At 34.5% G+C, this 25,300-nt stretch overlaps 1 protein-coding gene across 1 annotated transcript in view; it reads left to right on the top strand.

Annotated features, from left to right (window-relative positions):
* The window catches only part of Rgl (Ral guanine nucleotide dissociation stimulator-like), a 240,729-nt gene that overhangs the window by 124,519 nt on the left and 90,910 nt on the right, over positions 1-25,300 (top strand). The window contains exons 9-10 of the mRNA XM_090395825.1: positions 7,636-7,720; positions 17,682-17,768. Coding sequence (XP_090251951.1) covers positions 7,636-7,720; positions 17,682-17,768 — 172 coding nt within the window. The remainder of the gene's footprint in view (positions 1-7,635; positions 7,721-17,681; positions 17,769-25,300) is intronic.

The following is a 25,300-nucleotide window of genomic DNA, read 5'->3' as shown; positions in this document are numbered from 1 at the left end:
AAGCCTTGAGGAATGTTTCCTGGCTGAGAGAAAAAAAGTCGTGAGCATGACGTCATTTCTCCCATTAAGCATTAAGAGTATGTGTATTACAAGCTCCAATTGTTCTACTGTATTTTAAATTATATTCTTTGTAATTTTTTCATTCGAAAAAGAATTTCATCCAAATTCTCTTAATGATCTGTGTGAGAATGTGAAAGTTTTATTTTTTTCTACCAAATATGACATCATTACTACAACATGGACATGGGCACCATTGTAAGTTTCAAAGCCTATTTTCTTAAAAAAAGACATACTCAAAGGGTAGAAACAACAATGGGAGAAAATGCAATTACCTTCAAGAATTTTGGAAAAAATTTAACATTAAAATCAATTGAAAACATTCATGACTTGGGAGCAAGTGTCTTCTAACTGTATGAGAGCTGTTTGGAAAAATCTTTTGCCAGAATGCGCTAATGACTTAAGTGGTTTTCAAAATCCTGTGGAGAACATGGTTTGAAGAAATCGTTGCAATTGGCGAAGATCTTGGTTTTGATGGTGTTGATGCAGAAGATGTTAAAGAATTATTAGATTCAAATTGAAAAGATTTTAGCGAAAACTATCTTCTTGAAATTGAACAACAACATGCATATGAAGATAACAAACAAATGGAATGTGAAGATGAGTTTCCAAAGGAGACAACAATCAAAGAACTGGATGGAATATTTCGCAGTTTAGAATCGCTTAAGCAGTAAGTAATGGATATGGATCCAGATGTTGATCGAAGAATGCTTGTTTTTGCCGAGATCTAGAGAGTCATTTTGCTTGTTATCATAGAATTTATGCTGATAAGAAAAAAACTAAACCTGTTCAAACGACTAACTTTTTTTGATAAAAAATTGGTAACTAATGTAGGTACAAGCATTTATTAAACATTTACTTTGCATTCATTTTTTATCTTTCCCAAAATAGTACCATATAAAATGAATTATTAATATAGTAATCGATCATGGACGAATTGTAATTTTTACCATTGATTATTATATTTGATTAATGCAATTTTGATATATGTGGTAACATCGAGGTATTAATTAATTGCGTTAATCAAGGGATACCTGTATTGCAAGATCTAATTAAGGTCCTATGTATTTTATGTCAGTCCTATCTGTGAAAGTCCTTCTCAACCTATAGTTCCCTTAATACTGTGAGTAGGATTGAGATTTAAATAAACTGGGAGCCACTCAAAAGACCACAGTCATTTCAGCCTCTAGTAAGCTGGGGAAAGTCTCATCTGCAATGAAAATTGCATAACAGAAAAGATTGTGACATCCATGGCACAGTGGAATTTGAACCCACAGTCTATATAAAGAGTGGAAACACTTTCTACTTGGCCAGCCACTAGCATGTGCAGATAATATCACTGGATTCTTTGAAATTATGTGTAAGAACTTTTCTTCTAAATAAGGTACTGTGACCAATCTCTGGAATGGATGGCAGATGTGATGTTTATAGTTAGGCCCAGTTTGTTTCCTCTTGTGAGCTGTATTTATAGCATTTTCCTTCATAGATTTCAGAACTTCTATCATATAAGATCTTTAGGAGACCTTAGTGGACACTGTAATTTTTAGATAGGTTTATAAAATCAAAAAAAATCTGTTTAAAACACAAAGATTTTGGTTTTGCTATATCACATATTTGGTATGCCAAAAATTGATGGTTATAGGTAATATTGAAAGAGAAACTAAACACTTAGCACAAGAGTTCAGCCAGTGATAAACTAGAACTTCTTCAATATTTCTAAATAGAGTAATCTGAAAACCTAGATAATAGAAGTTCCCAAAGTAAGAAAATCATGTTTCTATTTTGACACTTTTTTATGTGGCTCCCACCCACATTAGTATAGATGGGCTAATGTCTTTTTTTATATTTTGATTCATTTTATAATTTTTTTACCTGGTTGGGTGTTACAACTTTCATAGGAGTTGCACATCTCACAGTAGCAGGATAAGTGGTAGGAATATAAAATTTGTATCGGGTTTATTTATAAGGTCTATTCCTGCTGTTCTGAAATTTTGCATGGAGGAGGTGTGACTTTAGATTCAGAAAATAATACTCTTGTTAACATTGAACAATTTAATCACACACATGTGCTCTCTCTCTCTCTCTCACAAACACACACACAAATTGACTAGGTTTCTTAACATTTATAGGATATTTACATCTTCAATAGTGTAACACATCTTGACTTGATGTTTAATGCATTTTGACAGCAATCTGCATTTTAAACTTAGTTTAAATTAATTAATCTAAATTAGCATACCTCTGACAATGAAATTTGTTGGTAGAAGTACCTAAATTTCTGTTGCATAAAGTTAGTCAGTTACATACTTAATTGCATGTACATAAACACAATCTGAAACACTGGATGGGAGAAGGTAAGTTCTTGTATGAGCACAAATTCAGGAAATGAGAATCAGTTGAATTACACTGTAGGGGTTTATCAGGAAGGTTCTACATAATTCACTCTTAAGCTAAACTAATTAGCTCTGATTAATGTTCTAAGAGCTTCCTGTACTTTCCCCTTTCTATTTTTATTTCTGTATTGTGTGTGGTGTGTACTGCTCTGTAGTGTTCTCTCAGCCATATGCCACATACTGCTCCTCTCTGTACTGGCCTCTTTTTTATATGCTGGTCTCTGTTTTCTGCCTTTTTTTTTTCTCTCTCATGGCTTACCACATACTACTCTCGAGCTTGTACTTCCTTCTCTTTCCCCTTGTTACATACTGCTCTTTGTATATCCTAGTTGCAATTTCTGTCCTTTCTGTACTTCCCTGTTGTATCCTGGCAGCTACCTTTTATTCAGGCTCTAATAGTTGCTCTGTATGCCAGATTTATGTCATGTAAATTAGCATCTTGTGAGAATCCAATCATAGAGTTGTTATAATCCTATGAATGACTTCTGGCATCTGAAAATCCTGCTCTAGAGACAAAACATGGAGCTGTTTCAAGTCACTTTAGGTCTCCAATAAGCAGGGCAGTGGTCTCATAGTGGGCAGTGAAATTCATCCACTATCTAAAGACAGTCATGTACATCCATGTCCATAGTGCAATTCAAATCTTCAGCCTGTTAGTTAGAGAGAGCAGATACACTAACCACTTGGTCAACCTGGCACAAAGATGAAGCCATATTTCTCTTACCTTTTTGAAAGTAAAGATGCTTGTAGCATCTTCACTTTTGAAAGAACCAGAGGCCAAAAGAAGCATCACCAGCAATTGGCAGTCCTTAACCCTTTAATTGCTATGGTCGAGTTAACTCGAGCATGGAAAAAATGGTGACCTTGCTACGATTGAGTTAACTCAATTTGAACTTTCAATCTGTAATGCTCATTTCATTTAGTTTGTGAAAGCATTTGAATTGAGCAGGCTTATAGAGCCCGCTTATATTTACAGACTTTATGTTCATTTTTCTATATTGGTTAGCTCTGAAAGCACACCCCAACTCAACATCACCAGAGTTAAAGATCAGTACTATCAACATAAGAAGCCTGAATGGCAAAGAAATGGAGCTAGCTGAAGAATTAGATAAGTACCAGATCGACATAATAGGGGGTGACTGAAACAAAAAAAGGGTCAAACTGGTGAGATCTTTCTGAGCAATAAATACAAAATGTTATATTCAGGCAATGGCAATCAAGGAAAAGAAGGAGTAGCCATAGTATTCAACACAAAATATGAGGCTAATCTTTTTGAATGGCAGGCAGTCTCAAGTACAGTGATATGGGGAATTGGACAATGAAACTTATTTGTGCCTATGGTCCCATAGAAGGTTCTACTAAGGCAGAAATGGAGGAATTTTTTGATGCTTTAGAAAGAGCAACTGACACAATGAAAAACGAAAAGTTGGTCCTTGTTGGGGATCTAAATAGCAGAGTAGGAAATGATTGTGAGACATACAAAAATATTTTGGGAAAATTTGGAGAAAAGAGCAAAGCTAATAATAATGGCAAATATCTGTTGGATTTCTTCTCAGGACATGGACTGGTTATTACTAACACCATGTTCGAACATAAAAATGTGCACAAATTCAAATGGGGAGAAGAGGCAAGGAATAAGAAAAGTCTCATTGAATATGTTATTGTTGATAGTGATGTTTTCTCCCTGGTGCAGGACACCAGAGTGTACAGAGGATTTAAAATTGGAAGCAATCACTATTTAGTCTTGAGCAGGATAAAATTGAATTTCATATTGAAAAGAATAACATGTAAGAAATTTTTGAAGCGAATAAAAGTTGAGCAGCTCTCAGATGTGAACTGTAGACTAAAATACACAAAGATTATTGAAGAAAAAATTAAAGAGTTTGAGAACAGAAACCAATCCTTAGAGATTCAGTGGCAAGCCTTGAAGAAAACCCTGATTGATTCAGCCAGAGAGGCATGTGGTGAGGTTGTCTGCAAGGATAGAAATATCAGAACTCCATGGTGGACACAGGAAGTTAAAGAGGTAGTGAAGGAAAAGAAGAAAGCATATCAAAAGTTCTTGGCAAATAAGTTAGTTTTTGCACTTAGAGAATACAGAGACAAATGTAAGAAAGCGAAACACTGTGTAAAACTAGCTAAACAGAAGTCATGGGAAGACTTTGGCGAGAACATAGAAAATAAATATCAAGAAGGTGATAAGATATTCTGCAGGTTGTTGAAGAAGCTTAGGAATGGAGGAAAGAGTGCTGTAAAAGGAGTTAGAGATGATAAAGGTGACATGAAAACGGAAGAAAAAGATATCCTTGAAATATGGAGTAATTACTTTGAAAAACTGCTAAATGAAACAAGCAGCGATAGCACAGTGGTAAAAAAACACTCAACAGGCATACAGTCAGGAATACATATCCATACTTGAAGTAGAAAAAGCCATCAAAGGCTTGAAATGTGGAAAGACAGCAGGAGTAGATGATATTCGACCAGAAATGCTGAAGTATAGTGGTATAAAAGTCTTACAGTGGCTGCACTGCATAGTTCAGAAAGCCTGGACACAGGGACGAATTCCCAATGATTGCAGTAGAGCTCTGATAGTACCCATATGTAAAAAGGGAAATAAAACTGAATGTGAGAATTAGAGGTATTTCCTTACTGAGTGTTCCTGGCAAGATCTATGCAAGTATACTTGAGAAACGGTTGAGAAGAATTGTGGAAGAAAAGCTTGGTAAAGAACAAGCTGGATTCAGGCCAAATAGAGGCTGTCAGGATCAGATCTTCACTTTACGACAAATAGTCAAGAAAGCATAGGAATATAACAAAGATCTCTATTTAAGTTTTGTCGATCTGGAAAAGGCATATGACAAGGTGCCAAGAGAGAAGCTATTCAATACGCTACAGTTATATGGTGTCAGTGGAGCATTATATCAAGCAATACTTAGTCTTTATTTGAGTTGTAAGTCAGCAGTTAGAATTGAAGGAAGTATAGGAAGATGGTTTAATGTTAAATCTGGTGTGAGACAAGGATGTACATTATCGCCTCTGTTATTCATTATCTATATGGATCACATTATGAAGGAAAGTGGTATTAAACATGATATCAAAATTGGAGATGTTAATATCAGCTCTTTGCTTTATGCGGATGATGTTACACTTCTAAATAAATCCACTACAAGTTTGCAAGATTCCCAGACTAAATTGAATAACTGTTGTAATAGATATGGTATGAAAGTGAGCATTAAAAAGACAAAGACAATGAAAATAGGTAGAATTGTTGAAAATGTCAACTGTGTTGTGAACGGGGAACCTGTGGAACAAGTAAAACTTTCAGCTACTTAGGCACGATTTTTAGTGAAGATGGTAAATTAAATATAGAAATAGACAACAGAATCAACAAAACTGGTATGGTAGGAAGTCAATTGATTAAATTCATATTGAATAAGAGAGAAATTAGTTGGAACACTAAATTAGCTGTATATAAGACAGTGTTCAAACCAGTTTTAACTTATGGATCTGAGAGCTGGGTCAGAAGTAAAACACTTGACCAAAGACTAGAGACCACAGATATGAGAAAGATTAGAGCTGTGAACAGATGGCATCAATGGCAATATCATATTAAAAACGAGGATATTAGGTAAGAACTTGAGATCGTCAGCATCCAGGAATGTGTTAGCAGAGCTAATCTCAGGTGGTATGGTCACTTAAACAGAATGGGCGAGGAAAGATTAGCAAAACAAGTGTTCTCTGCCAGGTTGGCAGGAAAACGACCCAGAGGAAGACCAAGAAATAGGTGGATTGATATGGTACAATGTGCCTTAGACGATAGAAATATAAAATCTGATAATGTTGGAGTCTTGACAAGTAACAGACTGATTTGGAGGAAAATTGTAGATAGAAAGTTAGTAATGATGTAAATTTTTCATGTAGTACTAACATATCCTGTACACCCTTTGAGGGTACATGTCAAGAAATTGATGATGATGTTAATTTTTTCATGAACTTATTTAATTATAAAATATTTTCTCTCAGTGGATGTGGCGTTTGCTCACCACGACGCTTGACTGCACGAAGGAAGACTTCTTGGTTTCGAATCTAGTCGGCGACTAGAAGAAATTTTTCCAACCTTTTTTCGACCGGTTCCCGAGTTAGTCGATCTCTGTCATGGGAATATGGATTTTTTTTCTCTTGTAAACTCAAGAAAATTGACCGTAGAACCCACATTATTTCAGACATTAAATACGAGTGTTAGGGACCACAAGATAGCGTCACTAGTTGAGCCGTCTCTCTTCACAGTGTGCCGCTTAATTAGTGATAGCCTTCAGCCAGTTATCTCTGATATACGGAAATATATACAGGAATATATTGCCTATATATGGGAATAAAAAGGCTTTAGCTGATTTTGATTTATTTGAATTGTGAAAATAACTTGGCAAAGAGGGTCATACTGGTCATTTAGTATCTCAGCAGTTAAAGGGTTAAATTAAATTTGAAAAATTTATCAGTTGCCAAATTAAAACTTAGCAATTTTCAATTTATAACTGAGTAATGTATAACTCAGTTATAAATGAGCAGCTGATGTGTAGGTTCATAATAAGTACTCACCTTGCAAAAGGTGAGTACTTATTATGAGGTGTTGCGTGCTGTGTACTGCTCGATTTTATGCCTCTCTGGAATGCAAGAAACTTCTGTTTTGTCTGTATAAAATCAACTGGTTAGTATAAAAAAAATTCTTGCTTCCTGCTAAAATGTTGATGTATATTTGAATATAAATTTTTAGTAAATGCATATTTGATATTTGCAGACTAAGAGACTTTATTACTTGCTGACTGTCACTCACTAGTCTCCTGTATTCTTTATTTGCTTATGTATTTACATTTTAATAATTAGCAAACTGTTCAGTTAATCTTTTATCAGTTAGTCAGTAGATGGTGTCACCCAGTGTTGTATTCTTTCATTTCTGTGAAATAAAAGAGATAAGCAGGAGGCCATTCAACAAACTTAGTTGTTAGATGGCACCACTGGTGTCACATTAATTTTCTAACAGTGAAACCACCTTTTTACTATATTATTTTTTTAAATTCTGTTTTGTAAAATAGCTGACTTTTTTTGGTGATGAGTGTTTGGAAAATCTTTTTAGTTGCTCTGTTATATTATTTAATGAAAAATATATGTATCATGTGGTCTTTTACAGAGAAAAGATTGAGGTGTTTTCAGAACTTGCAAGGATATTCTCTGAAGACAACAATCAAATGAATTGTCGTGAACTTCTAATTAAGGTATTTATTTTAAGTTTTTTTTTACTCAAATGGGTTTAAAAGAATAGTCTAAACATAATTCAAAATTTTTATGAAGACTAATCTTTAATGACACCTGTGGCATAAATATAAAACAACAAAAGTGCATGATAACCACAGTAATAAACTTTAATGATTTATTATTAAGATTACGCATGCGCACACACATACTAAAGATTTATTATGGGCATGGATGTATGTGATTGCCTTTAGGTGATAGATGAATTTTATCACCTAGTGTTTTATCAGCCACTGCCATGCTTATTGAAGATCTAAAGATTTATTATACATTATTTTTGTTTTGTCTTTGTTTATATTTAAACCTTTCTTTTTATTTTCTGCATTCAATTCATTCATTTGTTGAAATTCTTCTGCAGAGTTTCCTAAAAGAATGTCATCAGAAAATTGTAGGTGATTTAGTTCTTTTCCATTTACTATAATTTCTCTATTTTTCTAATCCAGACAGATTTTAAAAATTTCTTCCAGGACTGCTATAAATAAAGGTAAAATTTCATCTCTCCTTTTCTATCTCCTTTTTTTTTTTAATAGAAAATTTCATATTTGTTCCCAGTTTTATAGATGACTTGCAATCTGTTTTTTTTTTTTTTTTTTTTTTCTATTCTTTCTTTTTTAGGGTTTCTAAAATAGTTAATGTTGAGATTGAATCAAATTCCTTTTCAAAATGAATAGATGCTAGACCCTAGAGTTTTTGGTATTCATTTCTTTTCAATGATTTGTCTTATAGTGCACCCACAGATCCTTCGACACTTCTGCGAATGTCATAAAGAAGGAGAATCCATTCCAATAATAGGGTAATCAATCCTTATTGTGGGATGAGTGTTTATTATTACACGTTGGAAAATTAACTTCTCTTTTATGATCGTAGTTTTAAAGTGTTAACTATTTTGCTTGTATAACAGTTGGAAAATTTTACGTATAAAGCACGTGATTTCGTGTTATGGTGACCAATTCGTATATCGCCTTATTTCTTTCTTCCCTTCAACATGAATTGACTCTTCTTAGCAGTCTGCCAACGACAGCTCTCGCTTATGTGGTCGGACTATATTACTTTATATATATATAATCAATAGTGCTGTAGTTTGTTCTGAATCCTGCTTGTTCTGGAAGTTGACAAAAATTTAGTTTGTTTTGTATTCTGTTGCTAATGATTTTTGCAAAAAAAAAAAAAAAAAATGTAAAGGAGATGATAGGGTGATAATTTTAATTCTCTGTCTCCCTTTTTAAAAACTATAATAAAGATAGCATTATTCCAACTCATTTTTGTTGGAATAATGAATTCATCAACATCATAAAATTCCTGCCATGTACTCTCAAGGGGTGTACAGGATATGATAGTACTACATGAAAAATTTACATCATTACTAACTTCCTATCTACAATTTTCCATTAAATCAGCCTGTTACTTGTCAAGGCTTCAACATTGTCAGATCTTATATTTCTATCTTCAAAGGCACTTTTTACCGTATCAATTCACCTATATATTTTTCTTCTTCTGGGTTGTTTTCCTGCCAACTTGGCAGAGAACACTTGTTTTGCTAATCTTTCCTTACCCATTCTGTTTAAGTGACCATACCACCTGAGATTAGCTCTGCTATCGCATTCTTGGATGCTGACAATGTCAAGTTCTTTCCTAATATCCTCGTTTTTAATATGATATTGCTATTGATGCCATCTGTTCATACCTCTAATCTTTCTCAGGACTCTCATATCTGCGGTCTCTAGTCTTTTGTCAAGTGTTTTATTTCTGATCCAGCTTTCAGATCCATAAGTTAAAACTGGTTTGAACACTGTCTTGTATACAGCTAATTTAGTGTTCCGACTCATTTTTCTCTTATTTCATATCCTATCTTAGACAGTGTGTATAAATTTATTAACATGGTCATGACTGATTCACCACCTGCTTTCAGAACTTCTATCGGTAACTTCTCTTCACCTGGTATCTTTCCACTACTCATGCTATCCATTGCATACTGAACTTTTAAAACATCAGGGCATATTTTTTCTCCTCCATTTGGGGTATTGCGTTTTTGTTTTCATATTAGTGTGTTTTGGAAATCATCATATAATTGGGCATAGAAGAATTCTATTTTTCTTTTTATAATCTGTTCTTTGTATTTAATTAGTATTCCATTTTCATCTTTAAGGGCTATGAATTTATTTTATTCTATAGAACAACTTTTCTCACTCCTTTTACTCATATTGTTTCTTATTGTAATTCTGATTTTCTTTGTTCTGAAGTGTCTAATTTCTTTTGTCATCCTTTTCCATATTGTTTAACAACTCTGAGAATTAAGTTCTACTTCTCTCTTGTCTAGATCTCTTTTAATTTCTCTTCTCTTTCCGAGAAGATTTACTGTTTTTTCAGATAACTTTTTTCATCCTTTTGGTTAATTCTACCAATCTCTCTGATTATATATGAACAGATTTGCATGTCTTTAGTAGTGGATAATTTTTATTTCATTTAGTTTTACTTGTTTATAGTGAATTTCTAAAACACTCTTTTAATATTTTTGAATTAGATTTTTTATTTTGATTAGATGGGAATCTAAAATTTTCTAAAGTAAATTACCGGTCAATTAATTATCAGTTATTTAATATTGTCTACCATGCAGGGTAGACAATATTATTTTTTAAATAACTTTTTTTTTTTCACACATGTAAAGGAAACTAGAATTTATTAAATACTCCTCTATATTTCGCTCAGTGTAACATGAGCATCATTCAGAGAGAAAGCAGAAGAATTGGCTATAACATTTAAAATACGAACACCAGAATGCATCTTACAGTATGTGTGTATACTTCCACATGTCTTGGTTGCAGCTGAGTAAGAGAAAACATTATTACAGTTATACCTGTTCTTTGGGAACAGGTATAGTTGTGTAATTTAAAAAAATTATAAACAATTAATAGCAGTTATCTCCCAAAACTTAGTCATTACAGTAAGTTAGGGCAGTGGCATAAGGCTTCATGCGATTCAAGAATTAAATAAAACTCACTCTATCACTTAATGGATATAATGAAACCATTGTACAGAAAATAATAATTATCATCCTTCTTTCAGACTGTAATCTGATGTTAAAAGGATCTACATACCCTACCTTATTGGGATTTCTGAACAGATAACAAGGATTCTCTGCAAATATAGTCTGTACGTCATCTTGAAACCAGCCAAGAAGTTATCTTCTTTTCTACCACCTATTAAAGATAAATTATAAGCTTGGCTAGTGTTTCTCAAATTGTCATTAATTGTTTATAATTTTTAAAATTACATAACTATACCTGTTTCCCTAAAACTTTTATATTATAATTAAGAGAGACCTCTAGGTAGTCAGGGACTCATTGAGGGAGGCTACATACTTATTCTTGAATTCATTCACACTGCTTGCACTTGCAACATCCAATGGCAAATCCATTCCAATCATGCACCACCCTATGAGAGAAAAATCTAGCCCTCACCTGTCTTCTTAGTGGCATTCATTCTCAGCTTTCAAGGATGCCCTCTTGTCCTTTCCCCACCCTCAATAAATTGAAAAATTCAATCAACTGAAATCCTATATGACCTTTTGAGAAGTTTGTAAATCTCAGTCATATCACCCTTCTTTTTCCTGTTCTATTGTCTGCAGTCTACAAATTCTCAATCTGGCTTCATACATAATCAGTATTCCATAATCCTGACATCATTTTTAACACACTCCTTTGCACTCTTCCAGTACATCAGGATCTCAGTGGAAACCAGGAGACCAGACCTGTGCACAATAGTGAGGTCTTATCAAGCCTTTGTAAAGAGGCAAAATGACATCTTTATCTTTACATGTGAACGTTCAGCATTTCAATTATCTTTTGAGTTGTATTTGCAATCTTTGCTGCAAGACCTCTGAACTTCAACTTCCTATCTACTAACACTCCAAGATCGCTAGCCTCATCAGTTTTTTCAAGCAAAATCCCATCAATATAATACGACATTAGATATCTAATCACACCGAAGTGAATGACATTGCAAAGTAGAGATTCCCTGTAAAACCATTTCTGAATGCGAGCCCTAACCAGTTTTCCCAAAATCTTCACCAGTCCTGAGATACTAATTGGTTGATAATTGGACACATCGGTCTTTGCACCACCCTTGTGCAATGGAATTGCCATACATTCTTTCCATTCCTTTGGAATCTTTCATGTTCTGAGACTCAAATTAAACAGCCTGGTCAAAAGAATAGCTAGTTCAGCTGTGAACACTCTTTTAACATACATGCTGATATCTCATCAGTTCCTATTGCTGAATTCTTATTCATTTTGTGCAACAGCTCTAATACCTTGTCTTCATACACCTGAATTTTTTCATCCAGTGAAGAGGTAGCAGTGAGCTCAATGTCGCATACACCAGGTTAATAGCTTTTAACAAAATAGGCACTCGTTAGTTGAACAACTTCTTCTGCATCTGTAACCCTCACACCATCGGCATTTAGAAGTTATTCTTTCATATTCATTCTTTTTTTACTTGCAGCATATCAATAGAATTGTTTCGGTTTGTCTTTAGTTTGCGGAGCCAGTTTCTTTTCATACTCAAACGTAGCTTTCCCTACAACAGTTGTGACTATTCTAGCCTGCTGCTTATAATTTTCATAATGCACATCATCCTTATGCACACAGTATTCCTTCCACATCATCCTTTTCTTACGAATCTCTTGCTTAATAAGATTACACATCCATTTGACTCCTACCCTATTTATTCTTTGGACTCTTGGACCACACTCTGATATTGCATCATTTAATTATTGTTTAAATGCTTCCCATGCACTGTCGATATTCTTCCCATCCATCAACCAATCCCATTCCACTGAACTCATGTAACCTTTTCTGAATGGAACATTCATAAACTTAGTCACTTCCCAAGTGAGTACCATATGATCACTATCACCAACCGAAGGCAGAATAGTTACGTCTTTAACTGAAATGCCCTCTGACACTATAATCAAGTCTAACACTCTTTGACCTTGAGCTCCTTCTGTCACATGCTGCTTGAGGAAGTTGTCCCACAACAGCTCAATAAATGCATTTTCATTCTTCTCATGAGATTCTACTGCTACCCAATCAATATTTGGATAATTAAAGTCTCCCATTATGATTACTCTTTTTGTCCTCATCTTGTCTATTTGGTGATGCATTTCTTCATCACTAGCAACCGATCCACCAGGTCTGTAACAACACCCCACTATGTAATTGATCTTGTTAGATTCCCCTTCACACCAGATAGCTTCAAACTCACTGTCACATGAAATACTGTTAGTAATAGTACCAATCATAGGTCTGAACTCTAACTGGATTCAAGTCAGCTAATATCATTAGCAGCACCCCCCCCCCCTTTCCTCTCTATCCTTCCTAAAAATAGTGTACCCTTTACACTTGATACAAGTTAGTATGTCTGATTCTGAGAGCCAGGTCTCAGTAATGTCTACAATCTGAGGTCCCAACATGTTGACTAAGGCAACAAACTCTACCTCTTTGTTTCTGATACTCGTAGCATTCGTGTACAGACATAATAATCTACCTGCGTTTTCTACTCTACTCTGCAGTTTGCATGACACAGTTGGACAGTTTGCAGAACTCTATTCTTCTCTAGTTCCTTATATATGTTGACATCTTTGCACATGTTTGATGGATCCAAACCTGACGAACACAAAGTCGAAATTGTTCTCTCCTTGTCAGCATTTTCAGATAAAGCCCATTTCCATCATTAACACAGTTATGTAACATTGTTGCTCTTACACTCACATACTCACCATTCCTCCCTTTATAATTTAGTTTCCCTGACTCTGTGTTAGGTATGATACCAGTTATTAGTTTTTCTATACTCCTGATACCAAATGCATTCAGGTGTAGGCCATCCCTCTTATACAGATCAAATCTTCCCTCAAACTCGCTCCACACACCAAAAACTCGCATCCATTCCTTCTACACAGCCTACACATTGAATCGTTTGCCATCATAGCCCTTCTTAATTCGTTTTTATCATATCGAGGTAATATACTGACGATTTTCACTTTCTCACTCTTCACTCTCACCTCTGCCAACAACCCTTTCATGTCCTCTCTCATACTGAACTTATTGCTAGTTAAGTTGTTAGTATGTATTACAATTACGATCTCATTTGCTTTTCTTTTCTGATTTTGAATTGCTTCCTTTATATTCTTAATTTTTCGCTTCGGGAAAACTGAAAGTTATAACTCTCTCATCAATAGCATGTTTTATTATAGAGTCACCATACCAAATAACTTTTCTTTTTATTAACAATGTCACTTACCTGATTTCCGTTTACTTCCTTACTTACCTGTTTACTTGCTTTGTTTCTTATTTTGCTGCTTAATTTTCATTTTATCCCTATGCTCAATTTAAACATCTCTCACCTTTTTCTAATTCCTGTGTCATCTCTGATGATCTGCTTCAATTTTGCTATTTTGTAGATTAATTCATTTTCACTAACCTCCTCCACAACTCCAATAATCTCATTTACGGAGCTAGCCTTCTTATTCTCTCCTGGGAATGCTCTTTTTAGCATTACTTTTCATGTACATTTTTGGCGCCATTTTAAACTTTTACTTATTGTTGAAATATCTGAAGAAAAATGTTATGAAATACTAAATACACTAAAGAACACTAAAATCTATACTAATATACTATAAAACACTAATTATCTAAGGAAAAAACACAATAAAACAGACAAGTCACCAATTTTACAGGTGTGGCTAGATTCACCGACCAATCACAATGTATCCTCGAACCAAAAAAGTTTATAAGTTGTGACTAAGACATGTGGAGATACATACATACTTTGTCACTTATCTTATGTTCGTATTTTAAATGTTGTAGCCAATTCTGCTTTCTCACTGAATGATGGATGCTCCTGTTACATTTGAGTGAAATATGAGTATTTACTAAATTCTAGCTTGCTTTACATGTGTGAAACCATTGTTTAAAAAATATTAAATTCTTATATATACCTAAACATTTTTCTGAAAATAGTCAGGTTGATAGCAAACTTGAGTGAAGAAGTCTATAAGATGTAGGATGAAATGATTGAATTTGCATAACCGAGGAAGTTAAGCATACCCGTTCAGTATCGATGGTGAGAACATCATATCGTAGCACTGTATTAATTAAGTGATAGGGTTTAGAATAGGTGGCAGATGGGTCTACAGCATGAGATACAGTGATGGTACAAATACTCCACTGTAATGACAGGGAAGCGCTAGAACAAATCCCTCAAGGAATCAATTAGACCAGTGAGAGCAAAGGACTTAATCAACCTAGTAAAGCAAAAAAATTTCAGTTCTTAGTTTTACTAGGGTTTAGATGAGAAGAAATTAGGAATGGCATTGACAGTAGTCAGTCTTTATTTGTTTCTGGAAGAATTAATTCATCCCTTTAAAAATGAAGCTAAAGGGTTCTGGATGCAGCTTCTTTTTTTTTTCCAGTGATGTACAGCAGAGCAGATGATTGATTTAAAGAAGTCTCATCTCATAAGAAAACGATAGCAGCTGGAAGTTTTTTCACTTCGTTATACTATAAATTAAATATACCAGGAAATTATATACTTGGTTTAATCCTTTATCCAAGTGTAAGCAAACAAAGTTTGCGCCTAAAGTATTTTCAGAACTGTGACAACTTGTGGTAAAGGTGGTATGACTTCACATCACTTGCCTTAGTATCCCATAATGCAAAGCACATTTCCTTGTGGACATGTATAATGCTATGCATTATGGGAAGGGTAACTATTTGAGGTCTTTTCATTGGGAGCCATATTTTCCTGTACCAGTTGCCAAAAGGTGTCACTCCTTATTATTAAATTACTCTGGATTAGAGAAAGATTGTTGGAAGTTTTTTAACTTGGTTATACTATAAATTAAAGATACCAAGAAATGAAGAGACCTCAATAAAGGTCGAAACCAGTCTGGGGAGTGACCCTTCCTATAATGCATAGCATTATACATGTACACAAGTAGATGTGCTTTGCATTATGGGATACTAAGGCAAGTGATGTGAAATCATAGCACCTTTACCACGAATTGCCCATGTATGATTTTTTTTTTTCCCGCAGAAAAACTTTGGGTAGAAAATGAATTTCTTAATAAATCTTTTGTTGTTATGCACTCACTATCTTCCTGCATTATAATTTTGTTTTCTGTTACAATAATCCCTAGCAGACATGTTCACTACAATGAACACTTCTTGAAGTTATAGCATTGTAACCCCCTCCAAAAAAAAACGCAGCAAACCAAGTATGATGGGAGTTAGTTGAATAAATTTATGTGGAATAAGAGAGAAATTAAACATTAAAGTAACTTTATACAACATTAATCTCAGCTGTATTTGAATATGCTATATTCAGATATCCTTAAATATCCAGTTTTTAACTTATGGATCTGAGAGTTAGGTGTGAAATAAAATAGTTGATCAAATACTGGAGATGCAGTTATGTTGGACTTCTACTAAGCAGTATGTTGGTACAAAGAAAATCATCTGCTACTTGAAGATATTCACATACAAGTATATTGTTGAAATACTTTTTTTTTTTTCATTGGCAAACATTTATACTACAATGGGATTTGAACTCCAATCATGCTTGGAGTTCAAATTCTTGTGTGGAAAGCAGCTATCCAAAATAAAACAGATCTTATTCATAGCTATTTAAAATAATAATAACAACAAAAAAGGAAAAAGAATAATCCACTGTTTCAACATTTTTTTAAAATTTCACATTGAAATTATCATTTGAAAATCTAAAATGTTTCGTATCAATAGCATTTTTAAATATTCAGGTGTAAATACTTTTTTTTTTTGTTTGTTTGTTTATTGATCTTAAGATTAATTATAATTCATCTGAAATGGGACAGATTAGTAATTGAAACACTTTTTGAAAACTGGTACTTAGTACCAGAATACATTTCAGAGCAATGTCTGGTTCTTCTTATCCTCTATAACTAAAAAATTAACTTTGATTTGAAACATGATTTTCAACAGCAAAACATTAATTCCACAAAAACATCGTTTAGATTCTTAATCCCTTATTACTGGAACACACAGTTTAGAACCCAATTGAGATAGTAAAGCACGAATCTCTTTTATATGAATATAGAATTTTTCATTTGACAGCGCAGCTATGCCAATGCAATTTGATAATTGTCCAAGGCTACACAATTCACTGTGTTGAATTTGGAAATTAGGACATTTGCAAGTTTCTTCATGAACTGGCTTTCATAAAATATTAGTTTTTAGAGTTAATTAAATAACACCAATAATAAGTATATTTTCTTTTTTTGTGTGTTAAAGCCATATTTAATGCACAGATTGACCCTTAATTATGTGCCTTGACCAGAATCACAACTGGCACACAATGTGTGTGTGTGTGTGTGTGTGTGTGTGTGTGTGTGTGTGTGTGTGTGTGTGTGTGTGTGTTTATATATAATAACAGCAGCAAAAAATATAGCACACAGTAATGGGCACAAAGGTTAAAGGAAGCAGAGTCGCTGAAGAAAATTGCACATCTGATATAAATCTCACCATGTGTGTGATCCAGTGTGATCAGTTTTTTGTGGAATTCAAACTTTTTTTTGTGAAAAATAGCATTTTGAAATATTGGAAGCCTCCAAAATTTTGCAAATTTACAGAAAGCTTTAGTGAAGTCCCCCCCCCCCCACGCTGTTTCACACTCCTCTGTACTGAAGTAACAGTTAAGATTAACTGCTACTATAATCCTGTTAATTTCAAATAGATTAATTATCAAAGAAGCCAGTCACTAATTTTGTAGAAGTTCCTTGAACTGAAGTACTCATATGCTGTATTGCATGATTTATGATAACTTTAAGTTAAATTAAGTACTTTAAGTTAAATGCAAACAAAATGTGTATGAAATTATATTTTCCATTATTAGGAAGGATCTGCTAAATTTGCTGATACTGTTGGAGTAACTGATCGACAGCTTCAAAAAGCATTTCAAAAACAAATGTCTGGTAATGTGGTAAGCAGTTTGAGTTTTCTCATAACATTGATCTTGTCATTAATGATTGTTAATGTACTTAGGAATTGTTAGTTATAGCTACTAAAGTCATAATCATAGATAATAAACTCTTTAATGCCTTTTATTCCCCAAGGGAGTAGAACTGTTTTGTCCTAACTTTCAAAACTTAGTAGGGTGATGCTTTCTGCACCCTTGGTTATCACTAATAGTAGTTGAGTTCATTGTTGCCAGTGAGTTGTCAACCAAGAACTGCTGAATCTCATATTCCTAAACCAGAATTGGTATTAATGTCTGAAATAGTAAATTGTAAATATGGAACTTTTATGAGTTCTAGGATTAAAACCTGAGCTTCTGAGAAAAAAATAAGCTGCATACCAGTACCAAAGATCCTTACCTTGGAAACTGGCTTGAAAAAAAAAAAAGCATTGAAGAAGTTTTAGTTAGAAACAAACCTGAAGCTGCCTTTCTTCTGCCATTACAGCATTACAAAACAAAAAAAATTGTCCAAGACTACACAGTGCAGGGTGTACATATGCCAAACTTTTTTATAATACTGCACCTACTTAAATACATTATAGATGCTCTATATACCATCCTTCCAAATAAGAATAATAGCAGAAGAGCTTTTATTGTAGAAAGTGCTTTTCACTTGGTTTATAAATTGAATAAAACATACCCAGAAATTATATTACTGTTGGATCCTTTATTCAAGTGTAAGCAAAGTTTGCACAGGAAGTTTCTTCACGACTAGTATATTTTGCCTTAGTATTTTGCATCAAGCATATATAATGCATAACATTATATACAGCTGAAAGAATGTTATTTGCATTATGGAATACTAAAGCAGTTATTGTGAAGTCAATAGCCTCTATATATAAGTAGTCTACTCATGAAGAAACTTCATATGCAAACTTTGTTTGCTTATACTTGGATAAAGAATTAAACAAGACTATAATTTCTTAATTTGCATTTTTTATATGATTTATAACCAAGTGAAAACACCTCCTACAACTAGCTCTAATCCAGAGTATTTTAATAATAAGGTAGTACACCTTCCACTATTTGTACATGAGGTATAATAACTTTTGCATTGCTTCAACCTTGGTATCTCTTCTGGGTTTGGCTCCTATTAATGATGTTTAATAATGTTTGTCTTTGAGATAATAATTAACTAATTTTATTTAGTTATTAAATTATTATGCCAATATTTCGCCTTGTCACCAACACTTCTTCATAGGCACAAAGAAACCTAAGCACTAGTACACACAGGCACACCAGCAGGATGGCAAACACAGGCTGATTGTAAAAGGTAAGCTCTTTGAGTCTGAACTGGCATTCTCTATGGGTGCAGTAATGGAATCTTCCTGAAATTCTCAAAATGATGATATCCCAGATTGTTTTTGGAAATGTGTTGTAGCCAAATTTTATTTAGGTTTGGAGAATGTTGTGGTGCTGTGGCCAATTCCAGAAATGGTCTCTGATTTATATCTGCTTCTGTATAAGCAAGTGGTTTTTTACATTGATTCAGTGATTTGTATCCATGGCATGGTCTGCCATATGGAACAGTTGTAATGCAGATGGACATAGTTTGTGTTCTTCTAGATGAATATTGGCTATTTTTCCAGTTTGTGTGAGGTATATAAGTTTGCAGGATCAGAGGATACTGTAGACTCCAGAACGATTAAGGTGATGTGGTGGATCTTTTGGCAAGGTTGATAATTGTAGCTAAGTTTTGGTATGGTCTGAAGGAGGCCTATGCTATATTTTTTAAGAATGGATTCAATTTTTTTCTAAGGTGTCCTGGATGTATAGGATGATAATGGAATTTTTTCTGGATTTTGTGTGTGTGTGTGTGTGTGTGTGTGTGTGTGTGTGTGAAGGGAGGGGATGATGAGTGGAGAACTCTGTTGCTTTTTTGTGAAGGGGGAGAAGCCACCAATTTAAAAAGTATCCCGAATGCAACACTTTTTTAGTGATTTCAGTGAAGATGTTAGTGTGTTCCGAACAGATAATTCTAACTATTGCCTAACATTTTGAGAACACTATACTGCTGGGAGGGGTTGGTAGTGGATGTACCTTCTAGTGTGCAGGTAGATTGAGAAGGATAAGGATCCATTGAGAAGCTGGGTGGCTAGTGTCAAGGAAAGGTGGACAGTTATTGTTTTCCTTTTCAGTGGTAAAACAGATTGTCAGGTTTTGGCTGGAATGCTATAAATGTTTCTCACATATCTCTGCCATGTGGCCAAATGGAAAACCTGTTGTCAACATAACATAACCATACCATATCATGGGTTTGAGAGGTACAGAGTTCAGTCTGCTTGTAGGTTTTTCCCTTGCTAAATAAAATAACCAGAGTGCATGGTAAAAGTCAATAAGATGACTTATCAGAGGGATAGAGTATGAATGAGTTTTGAGGTTTCTTTTAGGGGTACAAGTGAATAATGGAGGCTATATCAAACTGCTCATGGGATCAGTATTTTTCAGGATCATATCTGAAAACACTAAAAGCGCACAGAAGAAGAATGGAATGTAGTGAGAGAAAGAGCTCTTGGGTTAAGTGTTTGGCCACTTTATAAGTATGGAAAACTGATACTGTCCACTGTAGGTCTCAATGATGTGTTTTGTTTGTGTATTTTTTTGGTAATACTTAACTCTGGGATGGCCTAGGATTATATGGTTTAAGTTTTTTGAATAGTTTCATGAGGCCAAAAATACAACTTTGTCTAATGATTTTTTCAGAGCTTTTTTTTTTTTTTTTTGATTCGGTTTGATCATTGTCAATTAGGAGGTATGTAGATCAATCTCTGATTAAGGTCAACATTTTTCAGTCATATTCTGAGTGATCAAACCTACCATGTGATTATCTGCTTTGGTGGTAATATTCATATTTTGGCATAGCTTTTTAAATGCATAGAATTCCACACAAGATAAATTTCTTTTTTTTGGAGGCTTTACACATTTTGAAATGTTGGCTATGTCTAGCTAGATGATATTGGCAATAAAGTGAGGGGATGGATGTAGATGCTTCATTTTATCTTTGCCATAATTTGCAGACTAGGTATTTTCATTGGAGTTACAACATAGTTATGGCTGAGACAGCTAGCTGAGCTGAAAAGATGACTGTTAATTACAGTATGTTCTGGAGTTAATTAGGGCTTATTTATCTTTGTAGCTAGATTGTTAAATTTTTGTATATGGTGGGCTTTCACTTTTTTTAACCTCTTTTTTGCACTGAACCATTCGAGACATTTGAGAGAATTGTTTCAAAGCTCTGTTCAGTTGCTAAACAGCTTGTCCCACAGCACTAGAATAGTACTGTTAGTGTTAACAATTATGGTGCATGTAACATTAATTTTCAAGGAAAAATCTACAAGCAGATTGAAGGTATATCTATAGGCCATTTTCTGCTGTCATCCTCTTGCCAATTTTTTCATTGAGCATTTTGAAAATGCTACCCTAAACTCTGCCCTTCTCAAACCAACAATATGGTGTAGCCACATTGATGATCTTTTCTCTATTTGGGCATATTGCACCTCAACAGTCAGCACTCAAAGATCTGTTCCACCTTTTAAAAAGAAATCCACCATCTTGCACATTATCATCCCTCCCAGAAGTATAGTATTATCTAAACCTTTGCAAATAGAGCTAGAACTATCTGCTTGGACCACGCTAGCATATCCACTGAAATCAATCATATTTGGAACATTTTTTTTTAGTCGGTGGTCTCCTCCCGCCACACCCCTCAAAAAATCAGCCGAGCTCTCTACCTGTCCTTTAACTTCCCTACAAAACAAAATCCTGAACACAAAAAATCCATTGGCAATCCCTACATCCAGGGCACCTCAGAAAAATTGCAAGCATTCTTAAAATGTATAACATACATCCCTTCAGGTACACCAAAAATTAGCTATCCCTATCTACTTGCTAAAAGATCCTCTCCACTCCTGGATCATCCTGGTATCTACAGTATTCCTTGCTCCTACAAATTTACATACTTAAACTGGGAGAAAACAGCTAATATGTCTAGAAGAGAACAGAAACTATGACTATCATTTACACTAAAAGATGCAGATGATAGACCTGTTTCAGACCATGTTATGTATACATATCACTTGTGTCGGGGTGGAGGACCTCCCTCTTATACAGAAGCAGGTATAAATCAGAGACCATTTTTGTAATCTTCCACAGCAGTACAATATTCTCCAAATCTAAACAGCTGTATCATATTCCAAAATTTGAGAGATGATTTTGTGAGACCTTCAAAAAGATTCCATCACCACACTCATAGAGGGTGCTAAGTGGGACTGTAGGATCACATCTCTCATAAATTTACTCTGTTTGCCTTCCTGCTAGTATGCTTCTGTCCACGTGCATAGTTTTTTTTTTATTTGTGTCCATTTAAGATGTCTTGGTGACAAGGCCAAATATTGGCATAATAATTTAATAGCTAAATAAATTTAATTTATGTATACAGCTAATATAAAACACTAAATTAGCTGTATATAAGACAGTGTTCAAACCAATTTTAACTTATGGATCTGAGAGCTGGGTTAGAAGTAAAACATTTGACGAAAGACTAGAGACCGAGATGTGAGAGTCCTGAGAAAGATTAGGGGCGTGAACAGCTGGAATCAATGGCAATATCATATTAAAAATGAGGATGTTAGGAAAGAACTTGACATTGTTAGCATCCAGGAATGTGTTAGCAGAGCTAATCTCAGGTGGTATGGTCACTTAACAGAATGAGCGAGAAAAGATTAGCAAAACAAGTGTTCTCTGCCAGGTTGGCAGGAAAAAAGACTCAGAGGAAGACCAAGATATAGGTGAATTGATACGGTAAAAAGTGCCTTTGAAGATAGAAATATAAGATCTGACAATGTTGAAGCCTTGACAGGTATTTGCTGTCATTGATTTGGAGGAAAATTGTAGATAGGAAGTTGGTAATGATGTAAATTTTTCATATCCTGTATAGGGTAAATGTCAGGAATTTGATGATGATGATAAATTTAATTAGTTGCTTATTATCTCCATATGTGTGTTATCTCCACTAAATGTTAACATAAATAATGACTGGATCATTTCATTCTTGATAACCTAAGCAAAACCTTTTATTCCAGTATCAAAATATCCGATGACTACCCATTTTTGCCCTCTCTCTCTCTCTCTCTTACACAGTTATCTCGATGGTGCACTTTATGATACTTTGGATAAACACTGTTATCCTGAAAATAAATCCTCTAGATGCTTTGTGTGAGTAAACAAGTTAAATAATTCAAAATACTGAAACTATGTGAAACAGCTTAACAAAAAGAGTAACAGTGCTCTCTTGTTCATCCAGTCTTTGGGTAACCAGACTTTGAAGTAAACAGTGCTGGAATGGATTAGCATGCCATGCGATATGAATTCTGGAAACATTTTGTAATTATACCTTTAGTTATCAAAAATCTCCCCCCCCCCCCAGAAAGAAAGAAATGAGACTTACTAGAAAATTGATTCCTGATATGATTGATTAATTGAGATATCACTGTATTTCTAATATTCTGGTTCTGTGAAAGGGATAATTTTTTTATAACAAAAAAAAAAAAAAAAAACGTTTTCAAGTGGATCATTTCTATATGCACAGTTTTATTTAAAAAAAACAACTTTTTTTTTTAAAATTTGCTGATGCTGTACATGTGTTAAGCTCTTAAGGGAGTAAGAATGTTGATCATCTTTTTGAAGAAGGTTGTTGTCTTTGGAGAATACTTTATTGGGGAAGGCTCTTCCAGAGTACAGAGGTAGATGGAATGAAAGATGAGTGGAAGAAGCAGGCTTCATGGGTTAGCAGTGGATCTTCTATAAATGTATCTTCCACAGCTGTTACATGTGTTGTTTTATTTTGAGCAGAAATAAGGAAAATAATGTATGTCAGTTTTGGTGAACCATGCCCATGGAAGTATTTGTAGAAGAGATACAATGCAGACACAGATTTGCTGTGAAATAGTAGCAGGAGAAAGTGAGTTGTCATCAATTAGAAAAATTACTTACTTTTGAACAGCATCAAGAATTTTAAGAGGAAGATTTTTGCACATTACCTGAAATGCATGAACAGTATTTTAAGGTTGGTCAGATTTGTACGAAGTTAGTAGTTGAACAAGTGAAAAGTATTGAGCAAAAAGGATGTCAACATATCTACAATTTTTTGAAGACTGAATATGATTATGCAACTTAATACGCTTGTTCCTGGAAGGGCCAGAGGCAATTGTCAATCGCATAAGAGAGAGATCTTGTCTTGACTGTTGAGCAGAGTGGTATTATTATTCCCAAGAAGATCTTAAAACTTCAGCCAGCAAAACTATGGATAGAGTTTTAAGTCAGTGAGAGGTCATTCATGCCATATGAAGAGGATAATGTGATATAGCAGAGCCCTAAGAAACACCTGCCGTTAGCGAAGAAATCTGAAGAGAGTGCAACAGCTCAGGCTTCTCTAAATCTTTTCACTGTACATATCTACAAATGGGGAAACATAGGCTAGCATCTCTACTTACAAGTCTTGAGTGGCAGAATTTGTACTGGCGGTTACTTAGTAGCTGGGAGTTCTCCATTACTTGAGAGAGTATCAGGATGAGAGCAGTTGGTTGATAGTTTGATGGCAGAAATTTATTCCAGTACTTGAAATGAGCTGAATATGTTTCCATTCTCTGTCAGCTGAGTATGATGGCTTATAAGGATGAATGACAAGTTTTAGTTCGGGGCATGTCTCTTAAGTACCATTGGTGATTTACATCAGGACCAGAAGCCTCTTTGATATTCAAGTTATTCAAAATTCAGACACCCACATGATGCATACAGTGCATTTTTCTGCCATTTATGCAATGGAATAACTTGCAAATTTTCAATTAGAAGGAATTATTCAGTCTTAGCAATTTGTTAAAGATGATCAAATGTGAATTAACTCTAAATTGAATGAAAATAACTTACAATTTTTTTCCCCATTTTGTTGTGTTGTTGTTGTCGTGTGAGGTCCTCCCTCCCCAATTTTCCTCATTTGTCCCTCAGGACCAGTTGAGGTTGTGCTCCTCCGATGAGTGACTTCTAAGTATATAGTTTTGATTATAGATTCCTGTGAGTTCACAGGGCCAGTTTACCTGTTCTGAGGGACAAAAAACCTCAGTTTTCTGGGAGAAAAAACCCTCAATCTCCATATGAGACCAGCTAACCTTTGGTCAAAAGAGACCAGATAAAGGTTTCCTCCCATCACAGATGGGAATCGAACCCAGGTCTTTCTGATCAAAGGGCTTTGTCTATACTGACTGAGCTGCAGAGGCTCTCATTTCCTCTCGTTTATTCTCCAATATTTTAAGATAATCCTGTAAAGAAACTGCCCTTGTACGTCTTCAGCAAAGAGAAATTTTACTCATGGTATTTGAACCTAAATCATTTGAATATATTAAACATCAAGGATCCTAACAACAAACCTTGTGGTACTTTGTTCTAACATTCTGGCTCTTTGAAGACTCTTGCCTGAGCACTACTACTTATTTGTCAGTAAA

The sequence above is a fragment of the Typopeltis vanoorti genome, chromosome 1 (assembly GCF_054136105.1).
Source record: "Typopeltis vanoorti isolate ZY-2024b chromosome 1, IOZ_Tvanoo_1.0, whole genome shotgun sequence".
Taxonomy (NCBI): domain Eukaryota; kingdom Metazoa; phylum Arthropoda; class Arachnida; order Uropygi; family Thelyphonidae; genus Typopeltis; species Typopeltis vanoorti.
This window is presented reverse-complemented; position numbering and strand designations above follow the sequence as displayed.